Source organism: Cyprinus carpio, chromosome B19 (genome assembly GCF_018340385.1).
Source record: "Cyprinus carpio isolate SPL01 chromosome B19, ASM1834038v1, whole genome shotgun sequence".
NCBI lineage: Eukaryota > Metazoa > Chordata > Actinopteri > Cypriniformes > Cyprinidae > Cyprinus > Cyprinus carpio.
In genome coordinates this window covers 11069806-11088862 of record NC_056615.1, presented here as the reverse complement: position 1 = coordinate 11088862, position 19057 = coordinate 11069806, and the positions used below count along the sequence as shown (strand labels likewise).

The 19057-nt window shown below is 36.0% G+C and overlaps 1 protein-coding gene across 1 annotated transcript in view; it reads right to left on the bottom strand.

The window, feature by feature from the left end:
• Window positions 1-19057, bottom strand: part of LOC109077127 (gamma-aminobutyric acid (GABA) B receptor, 2) — a 198575-nt gene that overhangs the window by 136539 nt on the left and 42979 nt on the right. Inside the window, exon 2 of the mRNA XM_042745768.1 lies at window positions 12655-12792. Within this exon, the coding sequence (XP_042601702.1) occupies window positions 12655-12792 (138 nt within the window). The remainder of the gene's footprint in view (window positions 1-12654; window positions 12793-19057) is intronic.

Here is a 19057-nt window from a genome sequence, read left to right as displayed (position 1 = left end):
TTTCACCTACAGATACAGTTTTTTTTTAATGAATCTTTGCAAATCACCTTTCCTAATAATGTGCTAGTTATTAAGTTCCACGACGAATGCGGCTAAAGTTAACAGTCTAAGATAACTGGAAGAGAGAGGTGGGGTGAGCAGAGCTCATTAGCATTTAAGGGGACATGCACCGAAACAGGTCGCTGTGAACAGAGCTGTTTTTGACAGGGTAAAAAGGGTTTTGTTTTACACTACCATTGAGAAATGTTAACCAAAGTATGTTATAGACTTTTCATGAAGACCCTAAAGAATCATAGCAACTTGTGGAAATTCTTTCTTGTGGAAAGGCATCTGATGACCCCTTTAATATAGGTATTCTTAATACATTATAATGCATGCATAATGCCTTATAAGAATACCTTATAATGTGTTGTATCATCTCATGAATATTTATAACAACAGTAACAATATTTACCTATTCTGGTAAAAATGTTTAAAGCAAATGTGTCATAACCCATTCATTATATCATATGGCTGTTTAAAAGGAGGCTTAAAGGGGTCATATGATGCAATTTCAAGTTTTCTTTTCTCTTTGGACTGTTACAAGCTGTTTGTGAATAGATAAGATCCCTAAAGAGATGTTCTTTATAAAGGCTAAGACTCGTCCACGCCCTCCTAAAAAGCCTCGTTTAAAAACACCCCCACATGTCTAGTCACTGTGTGGGAAGATTTGCATAACACCGCCCAAATGTTCACACAAAGAAAGAAGGCGTAACTTTTATTCTCGCTGTAGTATTGTAGTTGCCGCCGCCACCGCCATGCCGTGGAGACGCTGTGTGTTTCGTTGTGAAAGTAAAATGACTTTGTTTGGCCTTCCAAAAGAGGACACAACTAGAAATCAGTAGTTAAAGGGTTACTCCACCCCAGAATGAAAATTTTGTCATGAATCACTTACCACCATGTCGTTCCAAACCCGTAAAAGCTTTGTTCAACTTAGAAACACAATTTAAGATATTTTGGATGAAAACCGGGAGGCTTGTGACTGTCTCATAGACTGCGAAGTAAATTACACTGTCAACATCCAGAAAAGTATGAAAAGCATCGTCAGAATAGTCCATCTGCCATCAGTGGTTCAACCATAACATTATGAAGCGACGAGAATACTTTTTGTACACGAAGAAAACAAAAATAATGACTTTATTCAACCATTCGTACACCGTAGCACCATTTTGGAGAATATGAGCTGAATGCAGGCAGTATACACTCTTCTGTGTCAGCCGCGCCAAAAGGATATGTTTTGTACGTGTATTTACACTTTGATTTGAAAGAAAACAGCGCATCCAATTTGAAAGAAAACAGCGCATCTGTGTGGCGCGGCTGACACAGAAGAGCTCCTATTCTTCAAAATGGCACTACGGTAATGCGGAGAGACACAGAGGAGACAAATTGTAGAATAAAGTTTCTTTATTGCTGAATAAAGTTTCTTCGTGTACAAAAAGTATTCTCGTCGCTTCATAATGTTATGGTTGAACCACTGATGGCAGATGGACTATTCTGACGATGCTTTTCATACTTTTCTGGACTTTGAAAGTGTAATTTATTTGGCAGTTAATGGGACAGTCATAAGCCTTCCGGTTTTCATCCAAAATATCTTAAATTGTGTTCCAAAGACGAACAAAGCTTTTAAGGGTTTGGAACGACATGGGGGTAAGTGATTAATGACAAAATTTTCATTTTGGGGTGGAGGACGTCTGTGCACAAAGGCTGTTTCTATAAAGTGGGGCAATTGCAACTTTGCAAATGACAGTCTTGCACTTCTGACTCACAGTTTTCATATTTAAAGAATTTGCCACTGATGATTCAAACGTGAGTTTTGAGCAGTGTAGAGTATCGCTTGTTGGATTGGATAGCTGGCCAATCAGCGTACACCTTGCTTTTCAGAATGATGAGCTTTGTAAAAATCGACTCGTTTCAGAAAGGCGGGGCATAGAGGAGCAACAATAATGTACAGTATCTGGAAAATAATGTTTTTTTTTTAACCTTAAACCACATAAATACATTGCATTACAACAAATACAAAAGATAATGTTATTTTTAGCAGCATCATATGACCCCTATAACTTTTGTTACTTAAAACAGACAAATACCACGTAAAGCTTTTTGGATGTTTAAAAGAAAACTTTGTTTTTGTCATTATACTTTAAGTAATAAAAGACCACTCATAAGATGATACTGTGCAGATCTTAAGTAAACAATGTCTTGGGAAAGTAAGAACCTATGGCATATATAATCCATTATAACTTAAGTGGATAAAATTGTGTTCATTGTGTGTTATAAATCATCATACTCTTAATAGTTATAGTCACAAATATTATTACTGTTGTTATGATTATTCATGAGAAGATACAACCCATTATGAGTTTTTATTTTTTTATTTAGAATACCCTTATGATACATTATAAAAGCAGGCTTCATCTGGTGTTATAATGGATCATATTTTTAAAAGTTATAACCAAAAATAGGTAACTATTATAATGTATTGTAACTGTTGTTATGATGACTTACCAGATGATACAACATATTACGTTTATAAAGCATTATGCATGCATTATAATGCATTAAGAATACCCTTATAATTCATTATAAATACAGGCTTCATATAAAGTGTTACCAGTCTCAAAATAAGTTTTTCCCTACAATAACTACTGTACAGAGTGGATTTGGCTCAACTTGACTCATGTTGATTAGTCTCACTTGACTGTTTAGGTGCAGTTTCAATTGCCACACTAACAGATGCAATTCTTCATTTAGGTCATGCTCATCAAATGCCCCCAGCAGCCCTGCAAACAGACCAACCTGTGATTTGTATATATTATTTTTTTTTACTTCAACTTGGAGCGCATGAAATATGGATAGTGAACAAGAAAGGGTTTGATGTTAGCTGAGCAGCACACAGCAGCAGCACATGTTTTATTTAGGAGTTTACTATGGCACTCAGAGGAATTGCAGCAAAACTAGCTTTACATTTCCAAAAGAATAAAACAGTGATGGTGCAAAAGAAAGGAAGAGAAAGAGGACAGGATCCATCTCTTGTTCTGAGCTTATCATGCAAGTACAGAACAACTGATGCTGTACAGTGTTAATAAATGAATACGATTTACCGGGCTGTTCATAACTCTTGCTGTGCTACATTTGATCAAATTCAGCTTCCCATTGTATATTGCTCAGTGTTGCATCAAGGCTGCTTGTTATTAAGGAATTACAAAGCTGTTGTCCACACTAAGTGAACACAGAGATGTCAAATGGAATGATGGGAGAAGTTGTGGACCTCCAGCAGTGACTGTGTATGTGCAAAGTTTTTTTTCCGGACACCCAGCAGAAGCCGTTTTTCAGACCTGCATTTAGTTTTAGTTCAACAGAGAAATCGACATCTGTGATGGTGGTTGCTCTAAATTATAAGAGAAGCCATTATTTCTTAAAAACAGGGAAGCGGGATCCAACACATTATGCTTGAAAGGTTTATGGTGCTATAAAAACCCTTTCTGGCACACACAATCTATAATGGGCATATAACTTGCAAATAATGAAATATTCACTACTAACAGCTAATTGATCGACAAAGGCGGTCACTTTTGGAGCAGACCACTTCCAAGACTTCTTGGCAAAGATCTTTAAATCCATGCCAAATCCTCCATTCATTAAACAATGAAGAGCAGCCCGGACAACATCTATGTTTCTTCAACCTCGGGCACTTTTCCCATGCCATCATTATTTAATTTAGCAATTTTTCTCCCTAAGTATGTATGTATTACATGTATAGATTTTATAGCTTTTTACTTTTGTCGATGCACAATTTAAATTTTAAACTATGAATTATCAATCAAAAAAAATTTTTTCTTTTTCTTCTTATAGTACACAGTATTGTGTACCAGACTTTCAATTAAAAATGATGAATTATTATTATTATTATTATACACAACACTACATTAATTATAATAATAATAACAAAAATACATGAATAAAATTATTGTAATAATAATATAAAAAAATATAAAATTTGAAATATTATAAATTAAAGTCTGTGACACAATACTATTATACACAATAATACATTAATAATAATAATTAATACTTTTTAGATTAAATAAAATGAAAGTCTGGTTTTGCAACAAGCGTAAAAAACTACTAATTATAAAATCTATAAATAAAATATACTAAAAATTTAACAATTATGGCATCATATACTTTTCATGATGGATTATGCAATGTGTAAAAACAATAGAAAAAAAATCAACAAATGTAATTTCATCGCATAATGTCTGTGGTGGAATGAAATGTAATGAAAATGATTTGGAAAAAAGTCACAAAATCACAGAAATCTCTACTACATATAAGCACAATTGCATAATGTTAAAAGATGAATGAAACTAAACTTTTTAAGTAAATAAAATAAAAGAAATAAATAAAAATATACCTCAATGTAAAGATTAAAGGGATGGTTCACCCAAAAATATTAATTCTGTCCCACAAGTTGCTTCAGCCCTGTATAAGTTTTCTTCTGTTGAACACAAAATAAGATATTATGAGAAAAAAAAAGCTGATGATCCCCTTTGACTTCCATAGTATTTTTCCATTCTGTGGAAGTCATTGGGGACCATCAACTGTCTGGTCACCCATATTCTTCAAAATATTTTCTTTTGGGTTCTACAGAAAAAAGAAACTCACACAGGTTTGAAACAACTTGAGGGTGAGTAAATGATGACAGAATTTTCATTTTGGGGGGAACTATCCCTTTATATAGCAACAACATCATCACATATGAAACCATAGCTGAGAATTTTGAACGACAGACTCATTTGAGCCATTTTTCCTGCCTGTATCTTCCTTCAGGTAGTTTCCGTTTCCCTCCCCTCACACTTTTTGTTTAGGCCTCTAAGAACCGAGCGGGCATGGAGAGTGTGAACCTCTCACTAATACCATTCTGGGGCATCATGGGACATGAGTCACAATCAGGATGTGTGAGAGTTGCTTGTGGATCAGTTGTTACATAAATCTGAGGGCAGATGGTACCCACAAACCGATCACGGCAACACCCACAGCGAAATGTGAGAGGTGTGTATATCTGCGTATGCACAATTTGAATTCCTCAGTGCTCAGAGCAGAATCTCACTGGTTCAACACTGAGCCGGCATCATGTTTGACATGGACTAATGATTATTGCCTGCATTGTTTCGAGTTAAATTAATTATGGTTGGAACAGCTGAGATATTCAGGTTTTTCAACAAAACAGCCGGCTTCTTTTATTTCCTGCTCCCAGCAAATGTGAAAAGGCAGGTGACATTTTTGTAAATATTCCTCAGAGAGAGAATCTAAATGCTTAATGACACAACGTCTGTCTGGCCTGCCAGTTTTAATACTCAAAAAAGCTGTCATTTGTGCATATTCCCTGACTCACTATAAAAATGAAAACAAAAAAAGGGTTTGTAGTAAGGTTTTCTTTTTGATCCAAAACCAAGTACAGCACTATCAAGGCCAATACGCAGAATCCAATAATTCTGCAGCTTCTGAAAATAAAGAGGTAATTAAGGCCATTTAACAATACATTTGAAAACCACTATTTTTAAGCATATAATAAGCATAAATACAAATGATAAGACTGTTTCTGCTGCCATCCAAGCGTTTGTTGTTGGCAACATTTTTTTATGTTTTTGAAAGAAGTCTCAAACGCTCACCAAGACTGCATTTATTTAATCAAAAATACACTAAAAATAGTGCAATTGTGAAATATTAATTCCTGTAATGACAATGCTGAATTTTCTTCAGTGTCACATGATCCTTCAGAAATCATACTAATTTATGATTTGCCGGTCAAGAAACAACTTTTATTGGTGAAAACAATTGTGCTGCTGTGGAAACCTTGATACATTTTTTCAGCATTTTTTTGCTGAATACAATGTTCAAAAGAACAGTATTTATTTGAAAAATATTTTGTGACATTATAAAAGACTTTACTGTCACTCTTGATACATTTTATTGGTCCTTGCTAAATATAAGTATTAAATATATATATATATATATATATATATATATATATATATATATAATTTTTGTTACTTTTGTATGTTTGTCATTTAAAAAGTAATCATATAAAATATCACTAATATCATAAATGTATAATATTTATCCATTTTATATACAATATTTATTATAATAAAAAACCATGGCATGTTATAATAGTTAGCTACTGCTAACACATTTCATCTCTTTTCACTTACAAGTTTATTATACGCATTTATTCATTGTCATTCTGCATAAATTAAAATCCACTACTTTAAACGATCGATTTTTAAATGTGAGGATCAAACCTCTCAATACTTCCACCCATCCCTAGTTGCAGGCCCTACATTAACAATGTGTGCTAACCTCTCTCTGTCAGTCTAGGAAGTGGCCATATGTAAACAGCTTTGGGAGTTGGCTGTTCTTCTCACTCCTGTAGTTGACGTCAAAGAGGGAGACGGCGTCTGCTGAAGCAGTTCGACAGCATTCTGGTTCTGGCACATGCTCGGCTGGGAGCAGATGAGAGGCTGACAGGCTCACAGATATACTGCTTGGATCTCAATAATACCAAGAATAATTCAAGCGCAAGAGGAAACGCCCATGTAAACATCTCTAAATCATGGAAACGCTATCTATTTATACTTCTGGTGGCCTGATTTTGAGGCTATGACGCTAACTGTTATGGCACAGACTATCAAGACGAATATCAGCCTAGCAAATCAAGTGCTACTGACAGACATTAGCTCCATTAGTTTACTTCATTTTCAGCTTTATTATTATTTTATAAGAGAGGGAGAGAGAGAGAGCAGAGGACAGTAAAATTTGAGGAGAAGAAACAGGAATCAGAAGATTCAAACTTACAAATTAGCACCACAATTAAATATGTAAAAGCACATATGCTAACCATCAACTCTAAATAATAAACAAATTTCAAAGAAGTACCTCACTCCATGTTGTCTTTACCAAAACATCTCCTGAGAAACATACTCCAGCAAAATGGCTGCCCCACTTCAAACTACAGTGAAAACTGAGAAGCACCTCAAGCATTTTTGACACTACTGAAAAGCAGAATGCAGCAGACAGAGTTGAGTGGTTTTACTGTAATCCTTGCAGAAGCTTTCTATTTTTCTCAACTTCTCAGATACATTTTAGTTCCTACTGTTCTAAGTGATGTATCAACTGTCTACACCTTAGCATAAAAAAATAAGTAAGTATTATAATAAGAGTCTAGAGAGCTATTAAGTTTGATGAGAAATGCTGAAATTCCCTTGTGAAAAAGTAGTTAAGCATACTGAAATAATATCCTTTCAATTATTATACTTAACTTAATGTAATGTTTCAGAGTCTTAATTGCATGTTATATACAAGTAAATTTAACTATATTTGAAATTTGTATTAAATGCATTTTGACCCATTTAAGTAGGACTTAAGTACATCTTTATATTAGTTCTATTGAAATAAGGTTAAAGAGTACTGCTGAATGTATTTATGCTAAACTAAAAAAAAATGTAATGTCAAACTTATGTCATATATTTAAATAGAGTTATAATTACATGTTAATTAATTGAATGAAGTTGAAAATTAGTACATCTAAAATATAGTAACTTAGTAAAATTAGGGCTTGAATGGTTTAACGCATTAATTTAATTAATTAGTTACTGGAAAAAAATAATGTGTTCAATTCTTTAACGCAGTTAACACACCTAGCATTTTTGCACCATGCACTTTAAGAAATAAACCTAAAATACTAGATGCTCATTACTGGCTCATTAATACACAATGCAATGCGGTGTATTAATGCTGTGTAAAATTCAAAATATGGGTAAAAAACCTGTAAAAATAAATCCGGAAGGTTCCTTCAAATTACGTTGTTTTTTGTTGTTGTTGTTGTTGTTTTTGTTTTGTTTTTTTGAGTACATATTCCAAAATTTACATTAAAATATGTGTATTTTTAGTGTTGCTATCTCTTTTGAAACTCCAGCAGAAGCCTCCATTTGCTCTTCATTTGAGATGAAGCATCTGAGAAATTAACCAGATCTCATTTGTGATTGTTATTTCCTAGAGGTATGCTCATTTCTCTATCAATGGAGGTCTGTAGTTACTTGCCCAACTTAATGTCTAATTGCATCTTGGCATTGCATATCAATACATGCATTGTGCTTCATCTCATCTAATCACTTTAATTACGACGTTGTGAGCACTGTTACCTTCATCAGAACTAGAATGGGGGCCAATTCAGCATTATAATATCTTCACAAATAGCACCTGTGGAGTCCGGCCTGCGATTAGGTCTCCCTATTAGACAAGTAACAAAAAAGGCGTTCTCCCGTATTTATCGTTTTCCCCGCCTATCGCACGAGGGCACAATATCATCCAAACGCTTAGAGAGAAAGGAATGTCTAAGCTCAAAATAATCATTCTCTCACAGTCTGGGTGACAGGCAATTTGATTCAAAGCACTCGAGTCATGTTAATATCTCTGCGCATTGCAAGCACTGATGTAAGCCACTTCATAACAGAAAAGCCATTCAGAGCCACTGAATTCCATGTGATGATTTGAGAAGCACAAAGGAAGCTCAGCACTATTTAATTACACAGTACGCAGGAGCAAAATGCCTGTGGAAACTGACATTCTAACAGATTTCAATGGCTCTTGAGGTCAAAAGTTTACTCTAGGGCTGTTTGCATGTTGGCACATCTCTGGAGGTTCCAACACGTGTATATAATTTCATCGGTGAAAACACAACCGCTCTCAGTTTTGGCTCTCAGAACCGCCTGATGCTTTCATTAAATGTAATTACACAATCCATCAACCAGTGGCCATTTCAACACCATCTCCCGTTCTCATTAATCACATGCCATAAAATAAAAAATAAGGGAACAGAATCTTAGTGTTGACGTGGTTTTGATGAAGATGGAGAATGCATGGCCTCAATGTTCATTTCGTCTGCTCTTATGAAACGGATCAGCAGGTGTGACAGAGGAATCTCCAGACATCGGTGCTCTGGCCCTCCTCTCCTGTTCTCCGTCCAGCCTCATAATACCGCCATGTGGCCAAGAGGAGGAGCGCGGAAATAGAAACGCTGCTAGACGAGCGTAATTAGGTGCACCTGGTGCTTACTGCCTCATCACTGCTGCCATAAAACTGTTTTTTCACCATGAAAGAAGTGAATGCATGAAGTGGCCCTAGACCCTAGGTAGGGTTGCAGCAGCCTTTTATAAGGTCTTAATTAAAGGAATAAACTGAAACCAAAAATGGACCCAAAAATTAAAATTCAGTCATCAGCAACAAACAGCTGCCAGCAGCCAATGATTTCCATAGTATGGAATCCATTTGGCTACCAACAACTGTTTGGTTACCAGCATTCAACAAAAAAAAGAAACTCATACAGGTTTAGAACAACATGAGAGTGAGTAAATGATTACAAAAAGTACGCTTAGTAACCAGCTTGTTTGTAACTAACTCTGTATTTCATTCGGGGGCAGTGTCACCATCTTTTCTTAAAGGGGTCATGACATGGGTTTTTTTATTTTATTATTATGGTCCCCTAGGTGCAATTATAGTATTACTATAGTTTTTTTTTAAAAAAAAAAAACTTTTAAAATGTAGTGAATTATGACATTTTCCCACCCTGTTTCTCATCCTTTGATTCAAACAGTCTGTTTTTGGGTTGTTTCCCCTTTAAGAGTTCAGTGTTAACGCCCACTGTTATGATTGGCTAACGACAGTGCCTATGGATCAATTATTAACGCCCCCAGCCAGAACATTTGTGGATTGAGCGTAACTGTTTAGTAGCGGGTGATCCATTCGAAGCGATGGCTCTTGCAATGATAAAACCTTATATGTTTGAGCACATCTGCGTGGCATTGTAATTTTCCTGTACACAGACCCACTCGCTGTCCTTCGACTGAACACTTGTGAGGCGCGCGGCACGACAACGATACGAAATGAGCGTAGTTGTCTTGTGCTGAAGGCGGTCATATGCAAACGGTTGGAACCTCACTTCGCACCGTGACGTCACTTCTTACCATGGATCCAGAACGAGCTGTATTTAGAGCTTGATTAAATAAATGGCTCGTTTATAATGGGGAGGACGTCTTAAGCTATGAAACTTGCAGGACGTTTTAATGGTACAAAGACCTCTTATATTCCAAAAGATCAAGGCAAATTTGGTTTCTCATTTCATGACCCCTTTAAGGCAGAACACAGCTAGCAGGTTGTAAGCTCTTCGTAATGCATAGTTGCATTATATAATGTTTACTCTCAATGTTTCAATAGCAGCCTTCACATTTTTGTGCAGAACCCTAGTGAAAAATAAATACACTAAAATGCAAATGGTAGTTTTAGTAGTGTGGAAGTTGTAACTTAGTGCTCCTTTATGTCAAAAATAGGCTAAGATGTAACTTACACACAACTGGTGCAACCAGCCCTGTACCTGCTGGACTGATTTCATCCCCCATTTCCTGCACAACGAGGAACCCACATCCTGTTTTTTGTCCTTTATTTCACTACCCCTTACATGGGCCCGGCCCCCTCCCTTTGTTTGTTTTGTTATTTTGTCTCAGGTTTAAAAGCCTTTATGAGGCATGTCACTGCTAATCCCATTGTGGATGTGTTCCCTTCCCATCACCCTGGCTAATTAGACATCTACTCATCTGGGGTTAATGGGAGATTAGTCCACAAATTAGGACTTCTGTAAGCTTATCCTCAGGAAGGCAAGACCAGTCTAAGTCCACAAATATATTAATTAGAGAAATGGCAAAAAAAAAAAAAAAAAAAATTCACATTTATGATATTTCCCTGACTCATTGAAACAAGTCAGAAACAATGTGAAAAAAGCATACCTTTAGGCAATGTTCCCTCTTAGCTGCACACATATGCGGTCGCGAACTTCTTGCATCACGACCATGCAGAAGAAATATTATGCTGCGCACCAGCGACAGTAAAATAAGTAAAGCCATTTGATTGAATTCTAGTAAATGCTAAATAATTCTCAGCCAAATTGCTATAGAGTTGGTGTCGCTACAGAGTTAGAACTGGTAAATGCAGTTTACAGGTTTCATAGAAAGAGAATGATATCCTCCAAATGAGGCGTTGTAGACATTGAATAGTTTAATGAGTGTGGACAAAATAGCTCAACAAGAAAGCCAGTGCAAATGCAATATGTAAAATAAAACGCCATCATGTTTTAAACAAGAGTGTCTTTTTTAAGTGGTGGAAATAGTGGATGATGGGCACAGAACAGTAACAAAAACTCACAAACATTTAGTTACATACAGGTGTATAGTGTGCAAACTCTATTACATGTTTAGATAACTATATAAGAATTCACTTTTTGTGAATTTGTCCTTGACACTTTAAGGTAATAATATGCACCTTTCAGCAGTATATAAAGTGAAACTTCTGAAAAGGTACTGCCCCAGTGACAGCTTTTGTACCTTTTTTCTGAGAGTGTGATAATATATTCAAATTTTGTTCTATGTGTTATTTTAATGTGTTTCAATGTGTTTAAAGTGTTATTACACTAATCGGATGCACAGGAAAATTAAAGGGGTTATATTATGAGTAATACAACTTTCTCTGATCTTTTTAGATAAATGAGTTTATGATACTATGAAAAATAAGAATGTATGAACCCCAAAATTCACCCCCGGAGATATTTATTAAAATGTAAAATGCACTAAAAACTTATTCAGGGTTGGTTGTTGGCTGGTTAGCATGGGTCAGTAAAAGGCCAATAAAACTCCATGCTTAATTCCAAGAGAACATGAAAAATAGTCATAAAAAGATATATTATTACTGTTAAGAGCAAAATACTTAATTCTAATTTCTAACATTATGTGGACCTCGGGGGAAAACAGTAATAATGAAAAATAATGGATATCCTTGTTTTAAAATGACCCTGTATCTGCTTTTTTGTCTTTTTTTCCATATTTTCAAATTTACAAATATTTCTATTCCTCTCATTGAAACCAGCCATTTTAGCGGAAGAGTTTTGGAAAATTGCCAGGTTCTCTTGGTGAAATGTCAGCTGGCTTCGAGACTGACCACACATCTGCCAACACAAAAGTGAAAGCGTAGGAGCCTAGAGGAGATTCCTCAGTGGAATTCCTTTATAGTACACCATGCCTCACATCAGAGAGATTTTAACTACATTACTTCCTCTAGCCATGTGTGCCGATGGCAACTCCTTTTGTCTGCAATGTGCTAATACACAGATTAGAGATATCACTGGATATTGCAAACAAGAGAGGGGAGATATGCCTAGAGTAACCGAACGCTAACTTCCTGTTAAAATCACAGTTTTAACACACTAAACACCCCGTTGGGTCTGCTTAAGACAGAGGTCTTTGGGAATTTTATTAATTTTTCCAGTTTTTATCAGCATTGGGATTACGTTTCTGGCTCAGCTTTGCCAACCTTTTGATTAAAGATACTAGTATTTATTTACGTCACAGAGGAAGTCATTAGCGCAAATACGTGGCATGAATTCTTCAAGTATGAGAACCCTCTCATGTAAACATGCCATTTTGAGGAGAAAAGAGAATTGTTAATGATTATGCAAATAGATAATCACATTGCAGGTTTTATGAAGCAGAAACTGGCTGTGGCACAAACCTGCACAAGGTTCCACCCCTCTAACGATTCAGCGATGATCGAAGTCACTGACGGACACACACCTCCAAAGATCATCAAATGTTTCGGACCGTAGCAGATTGCATCAAAAAAGGCCCGCAATCCCTTTGCGTTGTCACACTGAAAATAGAAAAAGGGAGGAGAATTAAGTCAGAAAGTCTATAAATATACATAGAATGGTAATCAATCTTAATGACATCAGCAGGTGTACTTGCTCTCAATTCATCCACTTACAGTAGATACCTTGAGAGCTTTTTCTTGATTTGTACAACCATATTTCACAACCAAAAACCCAGTGCATGTTTCGTTCATAATATGGTGTAAAGGAAGAGGGAAATGGGAAAAAAACATGGACCTCGAATTTCTGAATGTGAAAACATGTCTGATGTACAGGAGAGCCCGACTGCTGCGGCACTATGCACCCATTTCATATCACTATGGCAACGCTCTTGGCTCTGTAGAAGTGCTGAAGAAAAGAAAAGATGTAGCAGGGCTATTGATTGTGATGTGAGTCTCTAACTGTTTTATCTTTGATTTTCTGATGTTGGTAATGATATTTCAGTCCCTGGTAAACACTTCCGAAGGTCAATTAACAGCAGTCGGCTTGACCTGACTCAATCCTGGTCGTAACCAGAAATGTCTCAACACTGCACACAGTGACCTGGTCATAATTTCCTCTTGCCTTTTGACCTCGCTTGCTAAAGTGCTTTCTTATCTTGTTTTAACCAAAGAACCCATTTCGTTTTTAGAATTAATATAGCAATATCAATATAGCAAAAAGTTTATTGTTATTATTATTAAAAATAATAAATAAATGAAAACTCATTCATTCATATCAAAATCTCACAATACAATAATATTGCAATATCAAGTCCACAATACAATATTTATTGTGATATAAAAAAAGGCAAATTAAGCATTGAAAAAAAAGAGAAAATGTTGTATATTTTAAAGTTCAATTATTCCATCTAATGCACTCTGAGTCAAAATTAAGAGCTCTAACCCATGTTCTTAACTAAGAAATCTTAAAGGGATACTCCACCCCAAAATGAAAATTTTGTCATTAATCACTTACCCCCATGTTGTTCCAAACCTGTAAAGCTTTGCTTATTTTCAGAACACAATTTAAGATATTTTGGATGAAAACCGGGAGGCTTGAGACTGTCCCATAGACTGCCAAGTAAGTTACTTTTTTTTTTTTTTTTACCTAAAATTGTTATGCAACTTAATCATCAAAGGCCAAAGTTGTGCTCAAAATTTGCTGTTCAAAAATCTTAGGTGTCACGTGACCAATCGGGTTGAACAAGCAAGACACTTCTGTTTCCAGTATGCCTTTGAGCATTTATGTGAAGGCTATTTTTGGCCCACAGCCAATGATAATACAACAGACGTTCTTACACAAGCAGTTCATCTCTATTTCTGACACTCCATCATACTTGGTAGTGCTCACTAGCCAGTGAGCTTCAGCGTCAGAAATAGAAGTGTTAAAAAAAGACTGTGGCGTATGAAGAACAGGAATAGGAGATGAGGCACTGCAGGGCGAGTCGATTGAAGTGATGCTGTTCATAATGCTGAATAAAACAGCAGGCTTTTAAAAGATCTCATTTGCATATTTCCTCCATATTCACTTCATTCTGGTCATCAGTAACCACCAAAACACTGAGTGCAAAACAGCCTTTTCTTCTTGTTTAACAAAAAATTGTCTGTTCTCCAACAAGATGCTAGTTAAATCCCGACATTACAGCAGGTTTCGAAATGAAAATTTTCAGGAGTGAAATATGCTGTAATAAGTGACGGACGGATAAGTGCCATGACCCATTAAGAACTACTGTGAAAATGAATCACTGCGACCACATTTAACTAGACGCATCATCATCAACAGTCAATTTAAGCTTTACACTTCAACCTATTGACCAAGACCGTTGTCTTCAACCGAACCCATGATCATTCAGTCAGTAATGAAGCTCTAGCTACAAATACCATTCCTGAACATTCACGTTGAACGAAATGTGAGGTAATTGACCATGAAATTGTGGTGCTCATGTGACTGAAACCCATTCGGCACTGAAATCAAGGCACCTTTGAATACCAACAATCACGAAGTGGTCGTTTGCCTTATAAGGCGCACATCCACAATCTGCAGAGCAGGCTTTGGCCATGTTGTCATGGGAACGCACTCCTCACTTTGAAAGCTAAATGAAGGAGAATGCAAGGCCGGCATTGATAGATATAGCACGGATTGGCTGCTACAATAATCTTGCTATTAATCAGTATTCAGAGTTGAATTTGAGGGCTTAATTTTGAATTTCACAGAGCTGGTGCCATACTGAGAAACTTGATGACAACAGGCCACCACCACAACATCATCACAAACTATTTTAATGAATATATCTCTTCACTAAACTTGTTAAAGAACACACACATTATATTGTTAAAAACTAAAACATTTTTAACAACATGACATTGGATTTATAGTCACTGATGTATGTAAGGAATATTCTGGGTTTTATCATCATAATATAATGGCACACCTGCAATGTTGACCATCGCAAAACAAAATAATTTAGCAGATTTCAGTAGTCAATTACACTGGATAAATAACACAAATTAGAGTTATTTTAGTATTGTTTGCTATAAGTATTTTTGGTAACACTTTAGCATAGAGACAAATTCTCACTATTAGCTAGTTGCTTATTAGCATGCATATTAATAGCATATTGACTGTTTATTAGTGTTTATAAAGCACATATTCTGTATATTTTACATCCCTAATCCTACCTAATACCTAAACTTAACAACTACCTTATTAACTATTAATAAGCAGCAAATACGTAGTATATTGAGGCAAAAGTCTTAGTTAATGGTTTGTTAATAGCGAGAATTGGACCTTAAAATAAAGTGTGACCATATTTTAAAATATTTTGAATTAGCTTTCATTTTTTATGTTTTCAGTTATCATTTTATTCCAAGTTTTAGCCTTGTTACATTTGATTTGTGCTTTTGTCATTTTTATTAGTTTTTAGGTAACACTTTAGTTTACAGACCAACTCTCACTATCACAGTACCTATTACCTACTTTATTGGCATACATACTGTATTAGCATATTGTCTGTTTATTAGCACTTATAAAGCACACAATGCCATATTCAGCATGACGATATTTTAGATCTCTTAATCCTATCATATACCTTAACTTAACAACTACCTATCTACCTACCTAACCACCTGCTAAATATTAACAAACAGCAAATTAGGATTTTACTGAGGCAAAAGTTTTTTTGAGTAGTTAATAGTTGGTTAATAGTGAGAATTGGTCCTTAAACTAAAGTGTGAACACTTTTATTATATTATATTATAACTTTCAGGTAAGTTTCAAGGTTCAATCTTGTAATAGTTACATTTCATTTTATTTGAGCTTTATTTCCAATACTATAAATGATTTTTAATAGTTGTAGTTAAGGATAACAACACAAGCGCTTATTTGGGAAGCTTGTGTTTCTGACTCAGTTGTGCTCAGGTTCTGTCTCGTCAAAGACTCTACAAATAAACTGATCAAAATTTACTTGTCCATCTCAAAATCTAAATTTCGTGTCTATGTATTTATGTATTTCCTTCAGTGTAAAAATCTGAAGGTAGGAAAATGTACAGTCAGCTGTATTTAACATTAAATAAACATCTTAATATTTATACCGTCCCAGTCTAGGATTACTTTACAAAAATGACAGAGTAACTGTACATTATCTGATACCTGCGCTGTCCCATTTACTTTCATAACAAGTGCCTGGGTGAACTGTGTGGGTCAATTTTGGACCCAGAATCAAACAATCCTCTAGGGCCAGCTGCTGTACGAAAGTATGGCAGAGGGCAAGTCTGTGTTTATAGGACTGAGCCCCAAAGTCCTGTCAGTCGAGCCATTAGCATGGTAAGTCAGCCCAGCACAGTGACCACAAGACATACTGCTGTTGACACACCATCTCTCCTGTGACCGGACTCTAGACCTCCAGTAGACGAGGAGAAACACATATAAAGCCAAATCTCAAGCTCTGAAGCACCGATTATGTGTAGATTCAGAGGATGTGTATTGAATACACAAAATATATCCTTCTAGAAGGAACCAGTTCCCTTAGGAAATACTAGACTATAACAAACTGGTTATTTATGGAAGCATTAGTAATTAGGACAACTGGTAGAATTTACATATTACGTATTAACCGCATCTCTATGAACAAAACTGTAAACAAACATGTTTTAGTCAGATCATTCACTAGCTTGATTTGCTCATTAATCTGCACGCATCTGATGGAAAATAAAATAGAAGAGGACACATAAATTTGCAATTGCAGAAGCAAATGACTCGGAAAGGACAGTAGGCTAAGGATTATTAATGAAACTATTTCCTCTGACATCTTCAGCATCATAAAATGGCCACCCGTGGTATTGTGGCAACAACAAGGGATAATCACGGCAAGCTAACCATGATGAAACGGCTTGTTAACAGTGGCAATGGCAGCAGCTGCACCTGTCGCCAGTCAATGGCAAATTACTGCACCTAAGTTTGCAACCTGAAGACTTTAGTACTGGGAGCCAGAGAGAGAGCAAATGAGGTGCAGAATGTCTCTTAGAGTCTGCTCCTTATAAAGAGGCTTAATGACACACACAAAATGACCAAAGGTGCATGCACATACAACTGGAAAAATAATACCGAATGTCACCGTTCATTCGGTAGCATGCACATCAGTGACACCCCATATTCAATTTTCCTACTTCAATCACTAACCCCTTCTCCCTCTGCAGATTCTACCCGGTAACGGGAACAGGTCTTTCATTGGCCTGTTTTCTAATCAATGGTCACTGAATACTTATCTGAAACCATAACATAGGTTATGGAGTTCAATTTGACCATTATTTCTGCTCTCAGCTTTTCTAATGTTAATAAAACCAATTCCTGGAATTAAATACAGACAAAGATAAAAGTCTCCAGTCTGACGTTCATATGTTAACATACAATTTGTGATAAATGGTTAGCTTTATATATGCCCATTTTACATACACACGAAAGCTGATGTGGAAAGTACAAACATTCAGAATCTCCCAGGTGATTGTCATAAATATTGTATTTTGTGTTAAGTGAATGATTTACATATGTATGCAAATGATAGCTAATAACAAATGAACAATAAATGGCATTTATTGCTTCATAAAATGTTTTATTTCTCCTTAAAACACTCAGCATAAATGCATGTGATTGGTGAGCGGACATTTGCTGTGTATAAAACCACTCACTTGTTAACTCTCTCTCACTCGCTCTCTCTAACTCTCTCTCTCTCTCTCTCTCTCTCTCTCTCTATATATATATATATATATATATATATATATATATATATATATAATACCAAAATACAATATACTTCATTACTGTATTTATGCTATGCTTGGCGCTAAAAGTGATTACCCAAAAATCCCAAGCCCCTCCAAAATGTTTCACCTTTCAGTTTGTCCTTAAAAAAAGGATGCCCTTTTCAAACTCTCAGCATTGCATTGAAGCATTGCATTAAAAGCATACAGCATGAAGAGATCAGTATAGCACACATGCAGATGCCTGCTGTTACATTCCCTCCAAAGCAGGAACCGGCCTAATCCCACCCGCCACCAGCATCATCACCCAAATCAAACTACTGCCAAGATGTCTGGCATAAAAATATTCTAAAGAGGGGACATGGTTCAAATGGATGCAATTTCAAAAAAGGCTATTATTTATACATAGCACTGCTATGACAGATTCTTTGTTCATGGATATTGTGTATTTATCGTAAAATAAGGTCCTAAATTACCTTATGTCTAGGTGCAGCAAGTACAGTAGGGACATCAAAGCACTGACAATTAGGGTCATGTACGGTGTTCCTGTCCAAAAGCCAAGGGCTGAATTTCTCATTGCATCTAGAGCACACAGGCATGAGAGCAAAAGCAGCCCTGTGCATTTGTTCCCCTTCACTGGGCTTAGGGATCCATCCAGCTCCACTCACGCGCATAAATCCACCTCGATTTTTAAGACCCCAAGACAAGTGGCTTGGGCTTTTGGACATTTGTGACTGCAAACCAGTACCATGCTTGCTGTGGGAATTTTTGCTTGAGATGTTCACACCTTTGAGTCGCATGAAACTGAACCAAGTGCCCTGGTTTTGTAAGGTAACACGGTGGAGTAGCTGAGAGGGTGTATTGATTGACTAATGCCAAGAACACAATACAAGACCAAAGCTATTCGCCCTGCTAATATTGACATTTTTTTGTGTCTTGTTTGTCTGCAAATGCACATTCTCCACCCTGTACTCATGTAATCATGTTGGTTTCATATGGTTTTGACTGTACTAAAAAATTCATACAATTT